The sequence below is a fragment of the Rhinolophus sinicus genome, linkage group LG10 (genome assembly GCF_036562045.2).
Source record: "Rhinolophus sinicus isolate RSC01 linkage group LG10, ASM3656204v1, whole genome shotgun sequence".
Classification (NCBI taxonomy): domain Eukaryota; kingdom Metazoa; phylum Chordata; class Mammalia; order Chiroptera; family Rhinolophidae; genus Rhinolophus; species Rhinolophus sinicus.
The window spans coordinates 79,598,813-79,623,407 of NC_133759.1; the positions used below are offsets into that span (position 1 = coordinate 79,598,813).

Consider the following 24,595-nt stretch of genomic DNA (forward strand, 5'->3'; position numbering starts at 1 on the left):
CTAGGAGCCAGGTAAGAGTCAGATCTCCTTCTCCCCAAGGAGCACCTCAGGATCTGGCTGAGACCTACGCAGACAACTACACTGGAAACCAAGAACCTACTTTCTGTTGACATCAGTGGTAGCCCTGTTGGCATAGTGGGCAACAGTGCACTCGTGATAATTTACTACAAGACAAAGTACTCATTTTGTCTAAAATGTTATTATTCATTAGCGCTAGTGATGTTGACTATTTGGGATGAACAATAATTCTCCAGGATTTTTCTGAAAAACACAGTCTGAGAACTACCTGCACCGGGATCACCTTGACTTATTTAAACTGCAGGTCCCTGGGTGTCACCCTGACTTCCTGAGGCCCATGCCCGGTACCCGCAGGCTGAGATCCACATTTTAAACAAGCCCTACCAGGGATTTTTTTCCAAGCTTATAAAGGTGTGAGTCCAAGAACCACTGTTCTAGCACCTTGCTCTGGGCATCTTCCCTTTTGACCTTGGCCATGGCCTTTGGTCAGGGTCACCTCAACTTAACCTGGCCTCTCTCAGAACTCAGAGTGATTCCATCTACATGGTGGAACAGCATGGGCAGAGCGGACATAGAAAAGTAGAGGCTTCTGCTGTTTGGAAGAGATTTGTTTTCTCCGTGTTTTGCCTGTGCGAAGATTGCCTGGCACACCTGCAGGCAGTTCTGCTTCCCTGCTCCAGCCACAGGCCCCGACAGACTCTGCATAAATGCCTGCTCACCCACCACGTCATTACACCAGGGAATGGTTGACGGTGCCCTCTGCTGTGTGACGGGTCGCAGGTCACACAGGAAGAGTTTGCAGGTTATCACAACTAGTTGCATAATATGTCCTTCCTTCCTCCCTTCCCTGCTGCGCCAAAGAAGTTATTTTAAAGGATCAAGGGAGACGGAGCATCTCCTGAGGGACATATATTTGCATAGAATCCTAAGAAAAGCACCCAAATCCAACTAATTTGGACATTAGTGTTTTGCCTCCAGGAAAATGTCCAATAATTCACATCTCTAGTGTGTGGATGCACCTCTCCTCTTCCCCAAAAAGAAACCATTATCCTGATTCCTGTCCCAGTAAAGTTGGGAGGATCCAGACCCAGGGGCTAGAAATGCCACAAACGATTCCGCACTCTGATGCACGTGCTGGAGGAACTGAATGCTCGTGTTTCTCCCCCAAACTGTGACCCCCGTGGGTAGAAATCTTAGTTTTCATCTTTAGCTTCCAAGCCTGGCACCCGGTTGGTTCTCAGCACTGGTGGCAGGGGAGGGACGGGGGAGGAGAACAAGGAGCAGCCCGTATATACCAATCTCGTTTTTGAAAGAAACTTCACAGGTCATCACTCCATCCAAGGAACCCCATGGTACCCTCATTTCTAAGCAGCATGGGACTTGTAGGAGCTCCACAGCCCAGGATGCTTCACCACGGAGAGAAGGAGAACTTGTAGGTCACAGACACTAGGAGTAGGAAGTATTGTTCGAAAGGGGGAGGTGGGGCGAGGGATATTTACACAACAGAGATGGCTGTGGAGATAGCGCAGAGGCACAGAGGGGAAACCACAAACAGGCCATCCCTCCCAGTACGTGCCCCATCTGTGTACCTCACTTGTCACAGGTGACTCATTCCCCTGCCCCCAAAATGTGTGTTAAATTGAAAATGTGCAAAGCATGCTTTTTAAATCAACAGGGAGAGAGTTTGTTACCTAAGGGCATGCTGGGACAAACACATCTGACAGGAACACAGCGAGGTCTTTCCCACTTCAGGACCTTTGGACCTGCACTTGCACGCGCTGCCTGGGCCACAAGCACCTCCTCGCCTCACCTGGTTCGCTCCGGGCATCCAATGCCTTTCCCAGGGAGCCCTTCCCAGACCAGAAAAATTCATTAGCCCCTTCCCCTCCCATAACACATTCTCTGAGCACTTGTATCTGTACCTTGTTAGCACTTCCTCAACTGTACCCAAATGATTATTTGTGACGGTTTTTCTGTCTGCCGTGCTAGACCGTAAACTCCAGGAGGGTACTGACCTCATCTGTCTTCTTCATCCACCACCTAGCAAAGGCCTGGCACATACCTGGCATTTGGAGAACATTTTTGCCCCAACAAATCATCATGACCTGCGTTAACTGTTTGTTATTGTTTGGGTTTTCCTGAACCACACCTAACCTGCTTCGGCTGTAGTGAGTTATAGGTGCTCTGAAGGCTTGTAATGATCTGGTACTGGCGAGTTGGAACTCTGATAGAAGGACCAAAGGCCTGGCCAATCCTACTTGTATTTTTCTATTGATTCTAAAGCCAACAAGAAGCATTTGCTAGACCCGGCAGGAGCTTCCCCACGGACAGTGAGGCAGAACCCTCGCCACCCCAAAGCCAGCCCGGGGACCACTCTGCAGAACAAGATGAAGTTTTTACCTTTTGACATGGGCTGGAGGCTACTGGATCAGAGCTTAACAGGCAAAGTGAAACCAATTAGAGCTGAGTGGGCAGAACAGGGCTCCCTGGGGAGCTCTTCCCATAACTAGGATTTCAGGCACAGCTGGGCACAGACCTCCTCTCAGATCTATCAGGATGAGAGTTGCCAGTTTCAGGAGCGGTCCAGTGATGATGTGAAATACGAAGGGAAGGACTCCTGTGCCAGGAGCTGCGCCTGGAAAACAACAGAGACTGGACCATATGGAACCTCACACGGCCTTCCCGACTGGCAAGGGATGGAGTGAAGACAGGCTCAAGGATAACGGAACAAATTGCCCCAACATTTCTCTAAGACATGAGGCAGAAAGCAACATCCATAGCTGTGCGCCAACAACTCACTCCTGCTCACAGAGCAGAAGTTAAGAGAAGTGACCCTCAGCAGGCGAATCAGAATAATAGGTACACCAGCCGCTGAAAGACCATGGGCATCTACTTTGTGCCATGAGCTCGCTCGGTCCTCCTCGAAACCCCACAAAGCAGATGGGATCACTCCAGTTTTACAGACGAGGAAACCGACGCTCTAGCCAAGACCCAGGCTTATACTTGGCAGGACTGGGATGGTAACTCAGGCTAAGAGTGGGCTCTGCGCTGTGACATGAGTCAGCCCCATGGGCTTTGAGCATGTTTGGTTTGAAATAAATGATATTGAGTAAATGAAGGAGAAATTGCTTATTATAAAATATCTGATTACTAACATGACTTTCTCTCCCCTAGAAAGATAAAATAATTGAGCTAATAATTAGGTCCCACTCCACGCGGGGAGTATTATAGGTCCAGAGATCCATTTGGGACCACTTCTTGCTTTTGAAAGTAATCTCATCGGTATATAGGAGAGTGTTTATCCTCCCAGCAGTCCAGTTCCCCTGAAATAGCGTGGGAGCAGGGTTGGGGGAGGGCCCGGAGCAGGGCAATACCCCCTGGGAAGATCACCTGAGATGAGAAGCTCTGACACCCTTGCCAGGCGAGAACTAGGTTTTCTCTGGGAAGGACAAATGCAAGGTAAGGACAGAGAACACAAAAATGGTCTTAGGTCTATCAACTTTCAAAGTGTCCCTTTATAATGGTTCCTGTGAAATAATTACTTCTATCAGTGGTCATCTCATACAGGGGATTTAAGAGAGTGGGTTCATTAAAAAGAGTCAGGATCACAAACTCATTTCAGTATCCTTGAAGATATTTAATCAAAATGATTTTCTGCTACTCTCTATTACAAACCGACTTTCTGTGGTGACAGATTAATGACTGATCCACGAAGCCATGCCACCTCTCTTGTCACCAACGCCACCATCTGCACCAGCCACTGTTCTGTCAATAAGCCCCACTTGCCCTTGAAACTCATTATGGCTGAGCTGGTAAGATCAAATGAGCAGATCAGATGCTCACCGACACCCCAGTTCTTGTACAGAGACCCCCAAATCCCACCGAGTGTGTGCCAGAAGGAAAAAGACTGCGGGCTGGGCCTTGTGTCTCATTAGAATTACAAACTTGGGTCACTCTGGAGGAAGATAAATGCCAGCCAAGGCAACATTTCTGATTCTTCGGGCCTGCTAAAGGTAATTATCCTGGAATTAAATGTCAGGGCTAGTATCGTGTGTGCAAAAGAAAGAAAATGCCATGTTTGGTGTAAGCAACAATATTATTTTAATCAAATCAGAAGCTCATTTTAGCAGGAGAGAATCCCTGATGTGACCCCTACAGTAAACTGTGTCCACCTGGCTTCCCATTCCACTTTGTCTCAACCAAAGGTTCTTCACTGACTGCCTCCAGACATAAAGCAGGAAAGACTTGCAACGTTACATCAGTGGAGGCTCACACCCAAAATCCACTCCTCCACTCCTGCCTGGCTGCTGGCACAGTGAGAGGCTAAAATCAGACTGCCTCATCCCAGGCCAGCCTCCTCCACAACCCGGCTCTACAGCTCCGGGCCTGAGCCTTCACCCCCCGGTAAACTGGGGGTAATAATGGAATTTGTCTCCTAGGATTGTTACGAATTAAATGAGATAATATATGTAAAGTACGTTAAACCATATCTGGCACACAAAATGCTTCATTAATGTTAGGTATTAACTATTTCTGCAACGTTTTAATTTTTTAAAACAAAAGCTTATTTAAGAAAAGAAAACGGTAAGAAAGAAATGCGTGACAACATAAGTTAAAGGATTTCATCCAGTAGACAAGAGGTTACCAGAGTAAAGAAATCATTATTATTTACCTTGCTCACCCTGAGAGCCAACCACTCTAGCACATGGTAGACAGACAAATATTTGTTGGAATGAATGAATGTACAAATGAATGTAAGAAGGAACAGAGGAAATTTCCCTTACAAGAACGGTTATGGAGAGCCAAGAAAGATTCAGAAAAAAAATCAAGAGAATGGCTGTGGCACTTTGACCCTTCAACCTCAAATCACGGAGAAGTTAAAGGCAGGAGAGTTTGAAGTGGGAAATTATTGCACGACTTAATACAAACAGCAGTCCGTCTTCTTCTCCTTAACACTGTATTCGTGCAAAAGTCTGGGTTTCCATCCGGCCCGAACATCCCAATTGCTAGTGTCTTTTATAAAAAGAATGATGAACTCTGTGATTGGAAAATAAATTATATTAATCAAAAAGGAAAGAAATGATGACCAAACTAACATACCACCAATACACGCAAGGAGCAAGAACATCTGAATGTAACGTTTCTCTTGCATCCATCACTCCAGGTAACAAGACATGGCGTAGTTCTGAAATTTTTACTTCTAGAAAACAGACCGTGATTATTTGAGCAATAGGACCACTTCAAAGTGATGAGTAGGCCATCGGGTCATCTCTGGCAATGTCACAGCACACCCCGCAGGCAGAGGAGCACAGCACACACAGCCCACCGTCATTTCTATTTCGGTTAGCCCAGTAACAACACCAATGGGTATCATCAACTCTCTAAAAGGAGCCCTTAGCTTTCAGTTTCACAAATTCAAAAATCACTTCTAAATCTCTCTCCTCCAAGTACAAAAAGTGACAAGTCGGGGGAAAGGCAAGAAGTTTTCTTTCATAATGATGTTCAAAAACGGACAAGTGTCATAACAATAGTCTCATGGTGGGCTTCCAAAGTCACCAGTGGCTTCAACAAAACAACTGAAACAATAGCAGAGAAGCTGAGTTTTGTCACCCTCGAGCAAGGCCTGGGGCCTTGTCCATTGTCCACTCATCAGGTGGCATCTCTAGGAAGCACCCTTTTACTCCCTGGCCCCACGGGACTGCAGCTTTGTGGTCATTCCAAGTGAATGACCCAACTAAAGACACTTGGACTTGCCTTAAAAGATTATCTAGAGTTTCACAGCACCCTTGAAGAGGTTAATGTCATTAAATTATGTCTGAGCCACCACCCCCAGCAAGAGAAGACCCCATGAAGCATATAAAATGGTTGATGATTAAAGATGTTGGAGATTTTTTAAACATTTTAGGATGGTTTCAGTGGCATGATGGATTAAATTCTCATGTTAAAAGAACATATACTCTAAAAATTAGCTTCATACCTCAAATTGTTCCAGAAACTAAAAAGTAGCACATTGAACACTCTTTTTGTTATGCTTTGGACATTTTTACAACATTCAAGGCAGTATTTCCTTAATATCATAAGAATTACCTAGAATGTTGGTTTACAATATGGATTTCCAGCGCTCGTCTCAGAAATGTGGAACCAGAATCTCCAGGGAGGAGGCTGGGTACTGTGATTTAACAAGCATCCCAGGTGAGCTTCAGCATCAGGCAAGTTTGGAAAATACTGATGCAAGGATAAAAAAAATGTCATTTGCAAGAAAGATGAGAAATGAAGAAAAGTCCCCTTTTTAAAAATTGAAAGTTGAATGGGAAATAAGAATAATGGCATGCTTATGGTACACTGAGACTAGAAAACCTTAAACAGGCCCAAGAAAGCACAGTAAACCTTTCCACACCTCAAAGACCACACCTGCTCTCCATGTGGCCCAGCTGTTGCAGGAACCGAGCCCCCCACAAAGGGGCCCCTTCTCCTCTATACCTGGCTCAATTCTCCCTTCTCTAGCAGAGTTCAACATCTGCCCTGTTCCTCAACTCTATCTAAAACATAATGGTAAAAGAAACAAAACAAGGAAAATGATTTCTACTCGATGTGAGTCTATGAGTGGACGCTTCTTTTGGGTATATGTTGGGCAATTTGGGGCATCTTTTTCAGCCACAGTCAGTGCAGGCCCCTCAGAGTTGGTCAGAAAGGTGATTGAAGACAGTTAACAGGGCAGATCACGGATGGGGAGTGATGGGGGGGTGGCAGGGATCTCATGAGGGGAGTCAGGGAGAATATCTACTACAATATTAAGACCCCAAGTAGCTGTGGAGAGTTATTGAAAGCATTTGAAATTCCCTTTCAAAGAGAAGCAGCCCCCAGTCAACTAGAGCCAGAGGGGAAAGGAACAGAGAAGGAAGAGAGAGACATAAGCCCCCACTCACGGCTATGGGTGCACCTGCTTCTCTGCAGTGGGACCTGGAGAGATAGATGCTCTTTAGAAAGTACCAGAAAACATCTGGATTCATTGGCCTCCTCAGATGCTCCCCCTGCAAGTGCTGGGGGTACCCCGAACAGGTCTGAGAGGAATCTAGTGGAGGAGGTGACCCACACATCTCCCACCTCCAAGAACCCGATGCCCTGCAACAAGAATGGGGGCTCCAGGATATGGGTCTCTCTCAAGGGCAGGAATTCCTCATGTTAAGTATCATAAAACTTCTTTCCTCCTTCCCTCAGTGCCCGGCCACAGCCACCTGGGGCAGCCTATAAAAGACCTGGCAGCAGCTCCCACTGCACAGAGGGGATGCCATCTGCTGGAAGACCGTACTGGGTGCTTCTTGCCCCAAATCATCTGGAGCATACCTGGGGAGCAGCAGCCAGCCTTGGGGCAGAAACAGGCAGCAGATGTGCCTCTGGGTGCCCGGGAATAGCTCTCTCTCCTCCCAGGGCTCCCCAAGAGGAGCAGTCCTCTGCCACCCAGGCTCCACGGTAGGGAACCACCTCCATGAGGCTCCTGCCCTCTGCCCCTTCCCCTAAAGACGCCAAGGGTCAAAACCACCATACTCCCCTTCTCCCAACATTTCATCGGGCACATTGCTAGGACCCTCTGAACCTCCTGGAACAACTGGCTCCCTAATACATGAGCTAGGCTCACCCCCAAACCTAACCTCTGCAGCAAAGTCTTCTGGCACACCCTGGAGATGGTCCAAATCACTGCTGCCCCAGGGAGGTTCTCTAGGGCGCTTGGCAAAGACAACCATACCCATTAGAACTCAGAAGCTTCAGGAGCCTCTCTCTCAGCCGCTGCTCGCTGTTTCATAGCATGTTTAGTACGGTCACCTCCCTCAGTCCTACAGATACACACACCTACACCACAGGTAACAGGCAAACAGCATCAAGCCTTTGAAGTTCTCTTTAAAGTTCTTCTCAGGCAAGACGCAGCCCAGGAACTCGGGACCAACAAGCTGCCGTGGGAGGTCTGCACCAGTCCCCTACCCACCCTCTTCGGACGCCTCCTCTCAGAGAGGCTCCCCTGCCCGCAGGGTCGGGCGGAGGCAGTACTCACATCTCGAAAGCGGTTCCAGTATTTGTCCCGGTCGTACTGGGAGACGGTGCTCAGCCACTGGTCATTGTCTAGGAAATTGCCGTTGTTGGGGCCCGCGCCTCCGGCGAGCGCATCCAGGTGCCGGCTCTCCACCTGGAGGAAGCACCACGCTGCGGCGGCCGCCGCGAGCACCGCGATCGCTGGCATCTGCGGGGCAGGGGGCACGCAGGGCGGTGAGCTGGGAGGGCAGGGCGACGAGCCCCTCGCCTGGCACCGAGGTCTGAGCGCCTCCGCCACCGGCCCCAGCTATAGGGGCGGGGGATCTCACAGCGGGGACAGGATCATCCCTCGCACACCTGGGGCCCCTGTCGCGGATCTAGAGACCTAGGGATACCTCTCACGAATGGGGTGTCGGGGGGAGGGGCCGGAGGCTCAGTTACAAATGAAGAGGCTGCGTCACAAATTAGGGGCTGCTATCAAACTATAGAGGACCCCTGTCACATATTTTCTGGGTGCCCCAGAGACCGCTACTCTCAGCTCGGGGGCTTCAGTACCCCTCCCCAATAACGGGGAGCCCTCGATTCGCAAGCCGCACTCCCATAGACTATGCCCACAGCACTGAGGCAGGGAGGGGGGGCACAGGGCTCCAAGCAGCAGTCCAGGCTCAGGCAGAATGGGGCGGGGGAGTGGGGGCGTACCCGCAGCTGGGGGGTGGTCTCTCCTAGCCCACCCTGCCGCTTGGGCAAGAAGGGCGCGTGAAGATACCCCCAGGCCCCTGACCGTGCCAGCCCCCCGGTGGTCGCGGGGAGGTACCAAGTACGCCAAGTTGGGGCGCACGGGGTTCCGCGGACACATACCTTGGGGGCCGGCCCAGGTCCCCGCGTCCGAGTTGCTCGAGCTCCTGTGGCGCGGTCGCAGGGAAGGCTGAAGGGCCGCTCGCTCCCCTGCGCTCCTGCCACCCGCCGCCGCGCGTCCGGCCGCTTTGTGAGTCCGCAGCTCTCTGGCTCCGCTCGCTCTCTGGCTAGCTCGGGCGCGGCGGCGTCGGGCGGAGGAGCCCGAGCACACGAGCCGAGGGCTCTGGCGACCCCTGGCGGCCGCACGCTGCTGTGCCGCCCGCGCGACAGCCCCGCCGTCCCTGGTTCAGCCCAGCCCGGGATGTGGCTGTCCACATCTTAATGCAGGACTGAAACAAGCTTTCAGGCCCACGCTGGTGAGAGACAGCTGAGAGAACTGAGGATACAAGGCCAAGAAGCCTACCAGCACTAAGGCATTCTCAAAAGGAAGGCTGTCCGAGCCACCTAAGTCAGAATCACCTCAGTGCGGGCAGGAAGGGGCTCCTCAGAATGGGGGCTCCTGGCTCACTCCCCAGACTTGTTGAATCAGCATTCCTTAGGAGGGTCTCCGGAGGTGAGTGAATTTCTGCACTGCCCACCCCAGGGCGTGCACCCACCCACATCTCCCTACTCCCATGCTCCATTCCATACCCATCGCTTTTTGTCAGTCCCTTAAGATGGCCCTTCTGGCTTCCATTCCCATCATTTCTACATCCCGTGTCCCCACATTATGTCCCTGTGGGTATACCTTGGTGTCCTTCTGCACACAAGCCCTCATCTGCTGAACTGGCCCCAGCAGTTGGGTTTTCCCAGAGGGGAGGGAGAGGAAAGAGGAAAACTAGACCAGGCATCTCGGACAGGGCACTGAAACAGGAGGCTGGCTTTACCCTCTACCCCCCACTCACTTTTCAAATCTTCAGCCATGTGTGGTCAAATCGGGTTGGAAGGGGACTAATGCAGTCCCACTGTCTGCATACAGGTGACACTCACCTGCCGTCTTTCTCTTGTACCACACCCCATTCCCCAGACACCTGAGTGCTCTTTTAGAGTAAGTCTGACACTCGCCCCTCTCTCAGCACACACTTCAAACTCTTCGTGTTGCTTTCTTGATAAAGATCCAAGCCCTGGCAGGAGCCCCCAGGCCCTGCACATGTGGCCCCTGCCTGCCTGTCATGCCACTCCCTCCTCCTTCCCTGACTTCCTGTACAGGAGGCCCCTGGTGTGGACCTCAGTGGAGATGGGCTCCCTCCAGCACTGCGTGTTCCCTCCTGCTGGGCCACTGTCCACACCACCCCCAACACAGGCCTCGCTAATTCCCCCCTTAGCTTATTCCCCCCTTAGCACCTCTTCAGAGTAACTCTTGCAGAGCCTATGGACCAGGTCAGGACCCTGTGACACTTTCCTTGAGAACACTATGCTTCCCCAGCTATAAGCTCACTGCACTTGAAATCACTCGCTCCACACATCTGTGCTCCTCGCCTGACTGGAGCTCTGTGAGGGCAGGCTGTGTTTGGCTTGTTCTCCACTGCTCTTAGCACCCAGAGCCAAGCTCCTGACACACAGCGAGTCCTCAGAAAATATCTGATGGATGGATGGATGAATGAATGAATGAATGAATGAATGAATGAATGAATGAATAGCACACAATGATGGTGTGGAACCACACTTAGCCAACATGCCCCCAACATGTGTGATGCGGTCAGTTGTAAGTTGTACTGCAAATAATTTGGTTGTGTGTAATGTAATGTGTAGAAGTTGCATTATGATTTTTCCTGAAAAGTAGCAGATGCTTATCCTGACATCACTCTGACTGATTTACATTCCTAGAAGCATTCTTGAGAGGGAGAAAAGGGAGTGGAGTCACAGCTATATATTGGGGACTACATGTCATCCACGGTTTACTTTATCATGGAAATATTTTCGGTATTTCAGTGTCATGTCCTGGGTATATCAGAGCAGGAGAGAGGTTTAGAAATAATGCAGAGAACATATTTTACTTTCATAGAAATCCAAAGCAGCAGCTACTTCCCCATTTATCTGCCCAGTTTGACTGCAAAACTTCTCTAAACAGTTGTACCCGGATGTCATTTCTGCCTCCTCAGCCCCAGTTCATTCTTTCACCCATTCTAATCTGCTCTTCATCCTCACTGAATAACTGAAATAACTTGTCACCATCAGAAACCTCCTCCAAGTCACCAAAGCAAGCAGGCAGGCCTCACTCCTCCCCTACCAGGCCTCTGAGAAGTTACTTGAGGCTCCGGTGGCACCATTCCTCCTGGCCTTCCTGCTCCCCACAGATCATTCCGACTTATATACAGGGCTTCTCGGGGCTCAGTCCTAGGCCCTCTGCTCTGTCTAAACCTTTTCCCCGGTGCTCACATCCAGTCCTGTGCTAAGATTCTCTAGTTGCATTTGCCGCCCAGAGTGTCTGATGACTTCTAGCCTTACGTCCAACTTGACACTTGGCACCTCCTCCATATGCCCCAGGGGTTGTCATACTTTCCCAGGTCAAAACAGAGGTCCAGGTTACCCTCCATGAACCTGTGCTGAGTCATCCCTATCCAGTAACTGTATCTTCATCCGAGTGGCAGGGAAAGCCAGAAACCCAGGCGTCCTCTTCAATCCCTCCACTTCCCTTGCCGCTCATTTCCCATCCAAGAGCAAGCCGGTCCGTTCCACTCCCAGACACCCCTCCAGCCCACCCAATTCACTTCACCACCGCCACCACCACCAGGGCCTCTTGGGTGTCACTTCTTACCCAGAGAACTGCAGTGACTTCTTGGTTAGTTTCCTTGATTCTTTCCTTTCCCCTCCAACCCATTAACCACTCAGGGGTTAGAGCAATCTTTTTAAAAGAGAAAACACTCCCTTGCATAAAACCTTTCAATGGCTCACCATGACAACAAAACTCCAAACTCCTTCCCAGGACTGGTAAAACCCTGCACCATCTGGCCCCCTCCGTCTCCCATTCATTCCCTGGATTCTAGCCACACTCCTTGTCATGGTTTTACACAGATGCCAAACATGGTCTCACCTCAGGGCCTCTGTGCTGCCTGGGCCCTCTGCCAGGAATGGCCCTGTGGCTGCTCTTCACAGGTTAGCTCCTTAGCCGTCAGCTGTCAACTCCAATGTCACCACCTCACTGAAGCCTTCCCTGACCACCCCTTCAAAAATGAGCCATCCCACTTCCAGCCAAGTCTCTACTCTATCCTTGCACCTGGTTGTTCCCTTAAGAGTATCTTGTTTTTTTAAAAAAAAAGAATATTTTGTTCTTTTGTCTCTCTCTTCCCCAATTTGAATATTAACTCCAGGAGGACAAATATATTGTCTTTTTCACTCCTGTAGCCCCACGCTTATCTCAGAGCCTGATATTCAATGGGCATTCAATAAATATTTATCCCACAAATGAATGAAGCAAATTCCGCAACGCTTCATGCGTTCTAAAGTTTGAAAACTCTGTATGGAGACATTTCTTTTGGTCGCTGTAAAGCCCTTGTTCTGCAGATCCAAGTTTTGCTTTTTGGGGGTGGGGGGACATCTCCAGTTTATTCAGAGGGCATCTGCTCTTGGCCAAGCTCCAACCTCACAACTGGAATCTTCCCTGTAACCACCTACCGGGGTACCAAGAGCAGTGAGCACACCATGGGCAGGTGAGGGGCTGCTGGCTCTGGCCTGAGCAGAGCAAGGATGTAACCTTGGAACAGGGGAAAGGAGGCTGGAAGCTGGAGACTCGCCATCAGCTCAGCCAGCACTTGAGGGGAGAAATGTCAGATTTATTCAGCTGCGGGAAGCACCCAGGACCAAAATCAATACTGAGCCTTGAGGCTGTTTTGCTGCTTTTCATTGGCTTACGCACAACTATAATAACTCCTTGTTTTAACATAGTTCTTATTTCCAAAGAGCCCCCACATGTTTCACTTTCGGTTTAATGGATCTTCAACCATGAACTACCGCGTAGTCTGAAGCAGACATAACTATCACCATTTTATGCTGAGACTAGGGGAGCACAGAAGGTTAGATGAATTGCTGAAGGTCACAGAAAGAGACAGAGATGAATCTAGTAGTGGAAAGTTCTAGGTGTAGATCCCCACTTCACGATGCTGTGCTGGCTAGAATGAGATTCACCCATGGGCTCCATCTGATAAAAGAGCTGCCTATAATACTTACCTTGTCATCAACGTAGATTTATTTTTAGCTGCAAACTCGTATATCTACCTACTACACGGCATCTCCATTTGCCTGTCTCACTGGCACTTTGAATTCAGTGTGTCCAACACTGAATGCTTCAGCTGCGTCCCCCAGCCAAACCTACTCCCCTTCCCATGTCCCCACCCCAGGAAAACAACCCCCAGCATCACCCCAAATGCTAGTGTCATTCTGACCTCCTTCTCACTTTCAATGAATCACCAATATGTTGAGACTGTCTTTCCAATATTGCTAATTCCACTCACTTTTCCTCACTGCTCTACCTCTAGAGTCCACTTCCCACCACCAAGCCCCTTACAAGGGTCTCTGCCTCTGGGCCGGCCATTCATTCTCCATACAGGCGCCAGAGCGGTCCTGTCTCAGTATAAATGTCACCATCCCACGCTTTCAGGATGAAGACCAGCTACCTCACCATGACTACGCAGGGGCTGCCGACACCCTCCATGCAAACATCCCTCCTCCTCCCCCCTATCACCTGCACCCCGCCCCCTCCACCCGGGCCTTTCTGTGGGGGGCTCCCTACAGCCTGGATGCGTTCCTCCAGGAGAACATGATGCCCTTCTCCTGGCCAGCCCCCCCACCCCACCCTTCAGGTCACAGCTTCACTCCAAGTCTTCAGAAAAGGCTCTCCTGCCTCCGACAGCCTCGTGGCACTCGTCACCGCTGTATAATGTCCATCTCCCACCAGACATTCAGGAGCACAAGGGCAGAGTCCATATGTGTGTCCCTCATTTGCTGCTAAACCCACATCTGGTACAAAACCATCCGGTACATAGTAGGTACACAATAAATATTGAGTAAATCAGTGAATGCTCACGGCTCAATGCCTTTATTTCCTTCCCTTCTTGAAAACAATAAAAGCCCCCAGGTTTATGTTGACATCTTAACCCCAGAACACTCTGGATGGAAAGTGGAGTGATATGATTTCCCCACTCCCAGGATTTTCTGCAGGTCTGAGGGTGACGTTGCAACATATCTTGGCCCCAAGAAGAGGAAAAACGAAAGAGATGCATTTCTTAGCACCACTGAAAACAGCTCACCCAGCAGGGCCTATAACTTTTACAAACACGCCGATTTCACCTATTGATTATATGTGTTCAGTGGAGCCAGGCTCACTGCGTCTCCCCCTCCCCCACTGCTATCCCCACCCCACACACACCTTCTTGCTGTCTTCTCCCCATGCAGAGCCATGGCAAACGGGCAACCCAACTTGGGAGGAACTGATTTGAAGCAAATGAATACTTCACAAATAAACGAAAATAACTTGTCAGAAAAGCCTAATGGCCAAGCAACTACCTAGGGACAGAGCAGAGGGAGCCAAATTCCTGACCACAGAGAAAAAAGCACGAGGATGACAATACTAGTGACATCTGTTGATGTGCACAGAGCACTTATGATGGGTCAGATATGGCAGTCCTGAATTTTATCTAATGTAATCGTCACAACTCTGTATGAAGTAGGCTCTGAAATAAGACCCATTTCAAAGACAAAGACACTGAGTCCCAGAATTGATCCGTCAGTAAGTAAATGGAAGAGCCCGGATTGAACCCAGCACTTCTGAATGTCAAAGTTCCCACTAGGACCCACCACAACACTCAACCCCACCGCTCCCTCTGCCTCGCTGCCTCTGTGTATTCCTCACCTCCCACACTAAGTCTCACACCAGTGAAAAGTCACATTTTGATATAAATGGGCTATTACTCATTTATACACAATACGAGGTATATGCTGTTCTCATGAAGTTTAGCATCTGTTCCCATGGAATGTATGATCTAGTTGGCAAGATGTTAAATGGGGAATCACACTAATTATTTACAATTGTGATTGTGGATGCTTCAAAAGGCACTGACAATTGTGACTTATTGAACATGGTACCAAAGGACTTAATATGACCCAGGGTCCACGATGATGGTGTAACTGCATCATCATGGCGTCTAAAGTATTTGGCTGCCAGGGGCCACATGTTTGGTCCTCACCCAACAACACAGAGGTCCCTCTACCTCTCATAGGGATGGCTGCTCACAAGATGCCTGGTGACCTACTTCTGTGTTTCTCCCAAGGGCCGGGGGTCATGGGTGAGAGACTTCCAGGCACTGACGTCTTTGTGAAAAGTCCCTGAGGATGGGAAGGAAGGATCTTGGGTGCTCTGGGGAAGACAACCTCAAAATCTTCATTTAACCAAGCAACAAACCGCCACAGAGCAGGCCCTTTGTGCCAGGCTAGATGGTGCTGGGGACAAAACAGGTGAATGGGACAGAGACAGTCCCTGCCTTCATGGAGCTTATTCCAACAGGAAAGACCTCAATACCAGTTTGCAGCACTGGAGACAAGCTCGCTTGGCCCAGCTGGAAAGAATTCATCTTTGTTTCATTCCCCTGCAGGTTCCAAAAGCCTTCTGACATCCAGGACGTTCCGCCTGGAACATCCTCCCAGTTCTCCAATGGCTACAACCACCCCTGGAGTTCCTGAGACGCTGTCAGCTGTCAGATGCATCCTGTTTCAGAGTCGCTAAAACAGCATGCACTTTAGCATCAATAAGACAGTGCAATGCCTACGCCCTGGGGTTATCAAGAGGATTAAACAAGTTTACATTTGTTACATGCTTAGAACAGTGTCTTACACATAATGATGCTATTAAGTGCTTTGTTAAATTAAAAGTCCCTCACCCAGCCCAGGAACCAGATGCCTCAGTCCTCCCACCTGATGGCTGAGGACTCTGAGGTTAGAGGCTAAGTGGCCTGCTCAGGATTCTACACGGTCTGAACCCAGGCCTCCTGGCTCCTGAGGCCACGTCTACACCTGGCTGCAGGGCTGCCTCACTGTCTTCCCCTCACGCGATGCTCTGAAATGGAGACTAGGAAGATACCTGATCTCTGCTGACTGCATAACAAGCCCTCAGAGACTTGAAGGCAATTTTCTTTTTCTCTCCCAGAAAAATCATCCAAGCTCCTCTTCTTTTTCTCATTAGCTGTGTGTTCATTACAAAAAGAGAAATGCACCCACGTGTTGGCGTCAGCCTGTACGAACACTACAAAGATTGGAAACAGACTGGCAGGGGCCTTCTTCTCCCTCAGGGTCAAGACCACAGCTTTGAGAAGGGTTTCGGTTTGGGGATGATGCAGGTTCCCTTGCTGGGGAGATGGAGGCCGGAACGCAGGCTGTGCCTCCAGAGAGCAAGGCTGCTGAGAGAGGCCCCAAATCAGCAAGGATCCCAAGGCTGAGAGCAAAATGGAGCTCCTTCTGGAGGAAGCTCTCCAAGAAGCTTTCACGCTGGGATAGAAACAAATGAGCAAAACTGGAGCTGGAGAAGTCACACCAAGCCAGGCGGGCCTTGGAAACACAGTATGAACCAGACTCGTTTGCTGAGCCCTCAGAGAAGCACAAGTATTGACAGTCTCCCTGGAGCATGCACTAACTCAGAAGGATTTCTAAAACCACCCAGCAAAGTAGCGTGAGCCAAAGCCCAACTCCCTATAATATTTCCTACCAGAGCTCCCAAAATGGAATACAGATGGGTCAGCAAAGCCCTACACACTAAACGGAACCATCTCAAGCCCCCAAGAAGGAATGACACTGGGAAGCCATCATCTCAAGGCAGGACAGACGCAGACTGAGGGCCCTGACACACCCATGGGAAGACACAAACCTCTGTCACTGTGTTAAGTGCACAAAACACGGAGCTTCTGTGAACCTGAGTTCCAACACCAGCTCAGCCTATACTAGCTGTGGACTCTCAGACTCATTGATTAACCCCTCTCGACCCATTTTCTTGTTTGTAAAGTGTAGATAACAAGGGTGTACCTTCTTTACAGGGCTGCGGGAGGATTGAGAGGTATGTCAAACTCACAGGGCCAAGTGTCTGCACATGAGAAACACAGTAAACGTGACAAGGTAGGGTCCTTGCCTTTCCTGTAAGGCGCTGCACAGCTTACTGTGTGATTTCTTATTGAAGTCTCACATACGCGTATGAGGCACACATAAGCAGATCAGCTCTAAAGCCTGAGAAACTTAGACTCAGAGAAGAAATGTTAATCACTTACGCACTCCTCTCCACTAGATTTTTCTTGAAGTGTTAGGGAGAATTTTCCTGGCTACCCACACATTCGCATGTAATTTACAGATGCTTACAACTATGAAAAACATCCCCGGGCAATTTGCAAATTAAATCTGTTATCATTTCACTCAGGTCGTAAAGTAAAAAGAGAGTTATCAAGCCAGGGAGAACTGTAGGGGAGACAGCAGGGGGCCCCAGAAGTTCTCCCAAGATCTTCACTGGGAAAACACTAAATTCAAGTCAGCATCTGCCCAACAAAGGAATATTATGCAGGTCATTAAAATGAGGGCTATAAAATCCATGAAGCAATATGGAGAAACACAGAGGAAAATAAATCAAGTTGTAGAATTGAATGTACAGAATGATTTCAGCAGGAAGGAAGGGTGAAAGAAAACACAGGGAGGGGCTATGTTGGGGTACAACTGTGGGTAATGTTCTTTCTTCTTCCAGAGGTATCTTAACGTAGAAATGTGACATCAACAGTACACCCTTCATTAAGAGTTTATATTTTGGAGTTAGTCAGACCTGGGTTTGGACCTCAGCTGCATCACTTAAGACCTGTGTGATTGCCACATGTTTCTCACTCTCTATATGCTTCAGTTTCCTTATTTGTAGGATGAAGTCATCATAGAACACACCTATCAGGATTTGGAGAAAATATTATATATACACAGGGCTTTGAACCATCTCTGACATGTAGTAAGTGCTCAGTTAATTCTAAATGAATATTCACAAGAAGATGCAGAGCCTCATTCCTCCTCCTCAATGGGGACTGGCCAGTAGTGGCGCTGTTCCAGCGAGTCTTCTCAGTCCTCACTTCCGATGAAGATGGTTGAGAGTCAATTAGGTTGGGAGTTGTGAGGCCCAATTAATGACATATGTTCATGGCTATTCCTAGGAGTCCACGTCTCCTCTCCTAGAATGAGGGAAGAGAGCTACAGACTTCTACCCCAGCGTTCTACTCTGAGGAGGTGTGAGGTGTCTTTACCTCATCCTCCATCATGACAACGCTCCATGTCACACATAACTTCTGGTAGGGCAATTTCTGTCAAACAAAAACATTACGGTGTGTCCTCATCTACCTTATTCACCAGATCTGGCACCAGGCGACTTCTGGCTCTCTCCCAAAATCAAAATGACCATGAAAGGAAAACGTTTTGAATCAACAGGACATCGAGGAAGCCACGACAGTGCAACTAAAGACACTCACAAAAGAGGACTTCCAGAACTGTTTCAGTAAGTGGCAAGAATGATGGGATAAGTGTGTTTGAAGCAAGAAGGGGTATTTTGAGGAGGATTAATGGCCATGTGTCTTTCACTGTAAGACATTTTTTTTTTATTTAAACGTTCACCATATGTTCTGATCACACCTCGCATATGAGTCAACTGCCTAGTAACCAAAATAAAGCACATTAAAATAATAAATTGCCTGTCATACTTGCAAAGATTTTTTTTAATCATTATTCTCTAGTTGGCAGGTATGGAGAAAAATCACCCTCCTATGCCATTGGTGGGCTCATGAACTGGCACGATCTTCCTGGAAGCCAAGTTCATGATATTTATTAAGAGCCATAACATGTTTGTGACCTTTGACTTTGCAACTTCACCCATAGGAATTTAACTTAATAAAAGAATTAGGAATGTTTACAAAGATTTGTCAACAATAATGTTCTTCTCAGCATTACAAATACTGTGTTTCGCCGAAAATAAGACCTAGCCGGACCATTAGCTCTAATGCGTCTTTAGGAAGAAAAATATAAGACCCGGTATTATTATATTATATTATATATTATATTATATTAATTATATTATTACCCAGTCTTATATTATAGTAAAATAAGTAAGACCGGGTCTTATATTAACTTTTGCTCCAAAAGATGCATTAGAGCTGATTGTCCAGCTAGGTCTTATTTTCGGGGAAACGGGAATAGAGAAAATTTGAAAACAATCTAAATGTCTAGAAACAGAAGGCTAGTGAACTAAACTACATTTAGATAATAGGACATTATGTGGCCATGAAGTCATGTTATTTGGAATGTCTAACAGCCAGGAACATATGACATCAATTGAATAAAAATAATCAACCAGTATTATCTTAGGTCGGTTCTCTAGAAGCAGAGGCTGGGACAAGGATTATTGAGGAAGTGCTGTGGGAAGGGAAGCACAGGAAACAAGAGAGTGCAGGAAGGAAAGCCAAGCACAGGTGTGGTCTCGGTGGGGAGAGCAGCTTCAGCCTGGTCCCATGGGGAGCTCTGGAACATAGAACTGTACCCCCTGGTTGGTGCCCCATGAGGGGCTAGTCTTCTGTTTCCCTGTGGCATTGCCTGCTGACTGCTGGCCAGGGGATGGGGGGTAGTTATGAGGGTATACAACCTCTCCAGCTATCTCTCCCAAGAATTAGTCTCCTGAGAAGGGGAACCCCTTATACTCAGTGCTCCTCAAGGTAAGGTTGCCCCATCCATCTACAGCTTCTCCAGGATCCTGATAGGTTACTCCCTGGGAAATCACATAGAGGAAGGTTACTTAGTTGCTGCACTTGGTCTTGAAGTGATGACTGATGTGTGTCCTTCCCCTCCCCTTGGCCAGCACATCTGCCAGTGTAGGTGACGTGCCTGGTGAGGAAACCCAGACCCTTCTCCATAAAGAACTGAGCCCCTTACCACCATGCTTTTATCAGGCTGTGGCTGCTGTGCTTGCCTACTTATAGTTACAATTGGCCATGGAAGTACAAGGAACATCAGGGGATCACCTGATGCAACACAGATTTCTCCTCACTGCCGTCACGTAGCAGCAGTCCTACTTCCTCATGATGAGAACGATCAACTACTCCTTTCTGGGCTTGCTAGCCTCCTGGTGTGAGATGAGGAGCCCAAAGTGACAAGGCAGCGGCCATAGCTTAAGTGTAGTGGAACGCCTTCTGTGTACCCTGGTGGAAGCATCCCCCTCAGGATCCAGGATCTCTAGATGGACAGACTGAAGTTGTAGACAGGACATGCAAATTCTCCAGATGGGTTACTGAGAGTAAACATGAACAGAGATGCTCCTTCTACACGCTTTGATTCTCAGACCTTCTTACACGCTTTGATTCTCAGTCTTCTGTCTGTTGGGGACACAGCACCATTTAATTGCCATTGATTTAAGAGGTATACTTAGCCCAAAGTATGTTGTCTCATCCTTTCAGGACATCATCGCTAAATTGGTACCTCACCTACCCCCTGAAGAGGCCATTCCAATCTTTAGTCAGGCCAGCAGCGTCAGGATGGTGCAGTACACAAAAGGATCAGTGGATCCCACGGTTACGTGCTCAATACCATATCCCCTTTGCCATAAAGGGGGTCCCTGGTCTAAGGCAATGCTGTGTGGTATCCAATGTCAGGACATCAAACACTGATTTGATCCTTATATTTGCTAGTGGTGCTGGCTGACACATTGCAGGCAGCAAAGGCAAATCTGACCCCAGAATATGTGACAGTCCCAGTCAGAGAGAAACACTGCCCATTCCAAGGTGGAAGAGGTCTGATATATAAAGAGTTCAGCAACGATTCCTCTTTCTGGCAGGTCAAACATCCAGCTGTGGCAGCAGCTAAATCAACCTTAGGAAAAGGGAATCCATGTTGTTGGGCCTTCCTTTCTGCCACCATGGCCACTCCATCCATCAGCCCATTGCACAAGAAATATAGAGGCATGTACATGCACAGGCTAATGCACATACCGTGTTTCCCCAGAAATAAGACCTAGCCGGACCATCAGCTCTGATGTGTCTTTTGGAGCAAACATTAATATAAGACTCGGTATTATATTATATTATATTATATTATATTATATTATATTATATTATATTATAGACCCAGTCTTATATTTTATTAAAATAAGACCAGGTCTTATATTAATTTTTGCTCCAAAAGACACATTAGAGCTGATGTTCCAGCTAGGTCTTATTTTTGGGGAAACACAGTACATAAATGTCCTAGGTCTGTCTACTGAGAAGGTGTAGAATAGTCACACACTAGCTGGAATGAGCATACCTAGTGCCCAGGTCTTGGTTTCTGAACACTATTCTCCAAAAAAAGAAACTAGGGCTCCTTAAGAAATGGTTAATTATAAGGCTAGAGCAGAAAATAGAAGATGGGCAAGTGCCAGAAAGTAAGAAAGTGCTCAAAAACATGTAGGCTTGTCCAAAGAACAGAGTCCATCCCGAAGGAGCTCCCAATGACCAAAGCTGGAAAATTTCTGGAAACAAAATTTTAAAATGACTGCATTAGATTTAACTTACAGAATAAAATAAATATCTATGAATCCATACTGAAATGAATGAGTGAATGAATGAATGAATGAATTAGGGAGACTAGACAACTCTTCCTTACAGTAGAATTCCAATTAATTAATGTAGAAGGAAAGAGGGAAACAGAAAATGATCATTAGTCCAACTCTACAATAATCATTATTGCAGATGAGCTCTACCAATGGGGAAAACTAGTAGGTGAAAGTTTGAAGACAAACAAACAGGACATGAGTAATCTCAAGGTATATTCCTCAAGGACATTTATTAACTACAAAAGGAAGATAGTAACTTTACAGTGGAGAAACCACCTTAACCCAGTGACGAAACTCAACATCAACTGTAATAAGACATATTGACATCAGGAACCTGTTGATATGGCGAACAAGAAAAACATCACTCATTTCTTTGGTATTCTTGCCAAAAAAATGCATAACCTTACTCCAAACATGAGAAAACATCAGACAAACCCAAACTGAGGGACATTCTACAAAATAATGATCCGTGTTCTTCAGAAGTGTCGAGATTATGAAAAATAAGAAAAACTGAAGAATTGTTAAAAATTAGAGGAGACTAAAAATAAACAACAAATAAATGTGGGATTCTGGAACAGAAAAAGGACACTGGTAGAAAATTTGTAAAATTCAAATAGAATCTACAGTTTGATTCATAGTGATGTACCAGTGTTAGTTTCCTGGTTTTCTACTCTGATTATGTATGACGTGCACATTAAGATAAGCTGGATAAAGGGCATACGGGAACTCTTTAAACTATTTTTGCAACTATCCTATAAGTCTAAAATGAGTTCAAAAGGAAAAAGTTAAAAAATAAGCATTCAAAAATAAATCAATAAAACACATTTCACATTTTTATAAACCAGGGGGAGAAAAAGAAAGTGCAAATGCAGATAATGCAAACTCTTTTTAGTGTCACCTGAGCCCAAGCAAAACAAATAACTCAGGTAGAAAAATAAAAAATCATGTCTACTCTCTAAACCAAACAGAAACTGTATTTAGAGTCGCTGCATGCTGTATTTTTCCATTAGCATGGATAATTGGAAATTGACTGCCTTTAGAAATGATGCCCAGTTTCTCTCTGGGTACAAAACAAGATAAACTCCCAGGGCAATGGCCTATGTTATTGAATGCAACAGTAATTAAGTTAATGTATCCTATCCTGTGTGTAGAGGTGTAATTCAGGTGGTACAAATCCTTTATTGAACTCAAATTCAATAGTCATGTATAATTCCTCTATTTATGGTATGCACGAAGGTTGTAGAAAAATTATAAAAGGTTACACATTATATTTCTATGAGCACTGGGTGTTTTCACCTGACATAAGCCATTCCTCGGGCTCCTTTGCATTTGCACCAAGGGAAACATTCAGGTGAATGAACATCAGCAAGTAATGGAGCTGAGGTCTGTGGCTTTTGCCTGCCTGGCATTCTTTTCTCTTTCTTCTGCTAAATATGCCCTGACTTTCTTCTGAGGAACCACCTCTTCCCCTCTCTCAGCCCATAAGATTCAGGAGGGTAGGTGGCACACCCTCGCCCCTGAGATGGGCACATGACCCCAGCCTTGACTTCCCTGGTGACAGTGTCCTGGTCCAGGATGAGCACGTGACCAAGCCTGGCCAACATGGCTCCATCCTAGGACTTCTGGTAGGACGTTAGGACAGAGAAGGGCTTCTCCTTCCATGGATGATACTAAAATGACAGAAAGTAAGCCCAGAGTCGGGGGTGCCCATCTTGGGGGCATCTTGGAAGAGACTCTGAATGAGGCCAACAGGGAGGAAAGCCGAGCTGAGAGAAATGGTGAGCAACCAGGTACATTTGTCAACACATTCCTTCTTTCCTCCCTTTCCTTCCTCCCTTCCCTTTCTTTCCTTCCTTCCTTCCTTTCCTTCCTTCCTTCCTTCCTTCCTTCCTTCCTTTCCTTAAGCCAACTTTAGTTGGGTTTCTAATACTTGCTAATACAGTAAACAATTAAAAATAAAGATTTCCAGGCCAAAAAAAACAATCTTTTATTTGAAATCTCAGCACCAGATCTGTCTCTAAATTTACCCACTCTGTTATACCTTTATAAATAATCCTATCTTTGTAATTATTTTAGTTATCCTCCTTCTCACTTTTCTGGTCTTCCCTCTCACCTTACACTTCAACAAATTTTATAAATCTCATCTCTCCCCAGAGCAATTAAGTCCCACCTGCCCTCTTCCCCAAGTGTCACAAACCGGAAACTTCTTTGACTCAGACTTTGAATTTTCTCTAAGCGCTAAAATAAATGGGAGGAGAGAGAGACAGAGAGAGAGAGAGAGAGAGAGAGAGAGAGAGAGAGAGATTTGCGTAGTCATTCTGGAATTAAACCTGGAGATTTATTCTAACAGGAGAGGCAGCCAGAATGGAAGTTACTTGCCATGCCTGTGTTTTCATGCCAGCCTCCAACAAGCTCAGCCATCTTGGACAAGGTACCTAAAGTACGAGCTCCAGCTCCTGGGCCATGCAAGGAAGTGTCACGCTAGATGGTAAAGGGAACTTTTTCTGCCAACAGTGTTTTAAACAAGTCAGATCATCCTCTAGAAGGGGAAGTTGCAAGGAGAAAAATCAATCTTCCAATGTACAAAAAAACTAGACAAACGTTCATTTCCTAAGACTGAATCCCAATGGTGGTAATCAACTTTAACATTTTACCTACCTTCCCCGTAGAGGGTAGACACCATCTCCCTACAGACAAAGAACATTGATAAACACTTTCTGTGTGTCTACTATGTGCCAGGACCTATACTAGACATGCTACTAGCAGTATCTCCGATCCTCACCACAGTTCTTTAAAGCAGGTCATTTTAGCATCCTTTGTTAAACAAGAAACCTGAAGTGCAAGAACGTTAAATAACCCAACTGAGAGCCCACAGGAGAAAATGCCAACACTATTACTCTAATCCAGGTCTGTCTAGCCACAAAGCTCCTCCCCTTTCCTCTACATCTTGTTCCTCCACAGAAACTCTTGCTCTTTATCGGCTTCCGATTTAACCAGAAAAGCCACAAGCAGGAGCTCTTGTGTGCAGGTCTTATCGCTGGATGTGTGCTGGGAGTGCGGGGTCTGCCAAATGAAGAAACCACCAGACAACCAGCTGCACACCTTTCACCCAGCAGTCCACATGAAAAACTACATCCCAAACAG

General features: G+C 47.2%; 1 protein-coding gene across 1 annotated transcript in view; it reads right to left on the bottom strand.

The window, feature by feature from the left end:
• SPOCK1 (SPARC (osteonectin), cwcv and kazal like domains proteoglycan 1) overlaps window positions 1–9,073 on the bottom strand; it is a 474,104-nt gene extending 465,031 nt beyond the window's left edge. The window contains exons 1-2 of the mRNA XM_019740366.2: window positions 8,902–9,073; window positions 8,066–8,251 (exon numbers count right to left, since the gene is read on the bottom strand). Coding sequence (XP_019595925.2) covers window positions 8,066–8,251 — 186 coding nt within the window. The 5' untranslated portion in view covers window positions 8,902–9,073. The remainder of the gene's footprint in view (window positions 1–8,065; window positions 8,252–8,901) is intronic.
• Window positions 9,074–24,595: the final 15,522 nt, after the last annotated feature.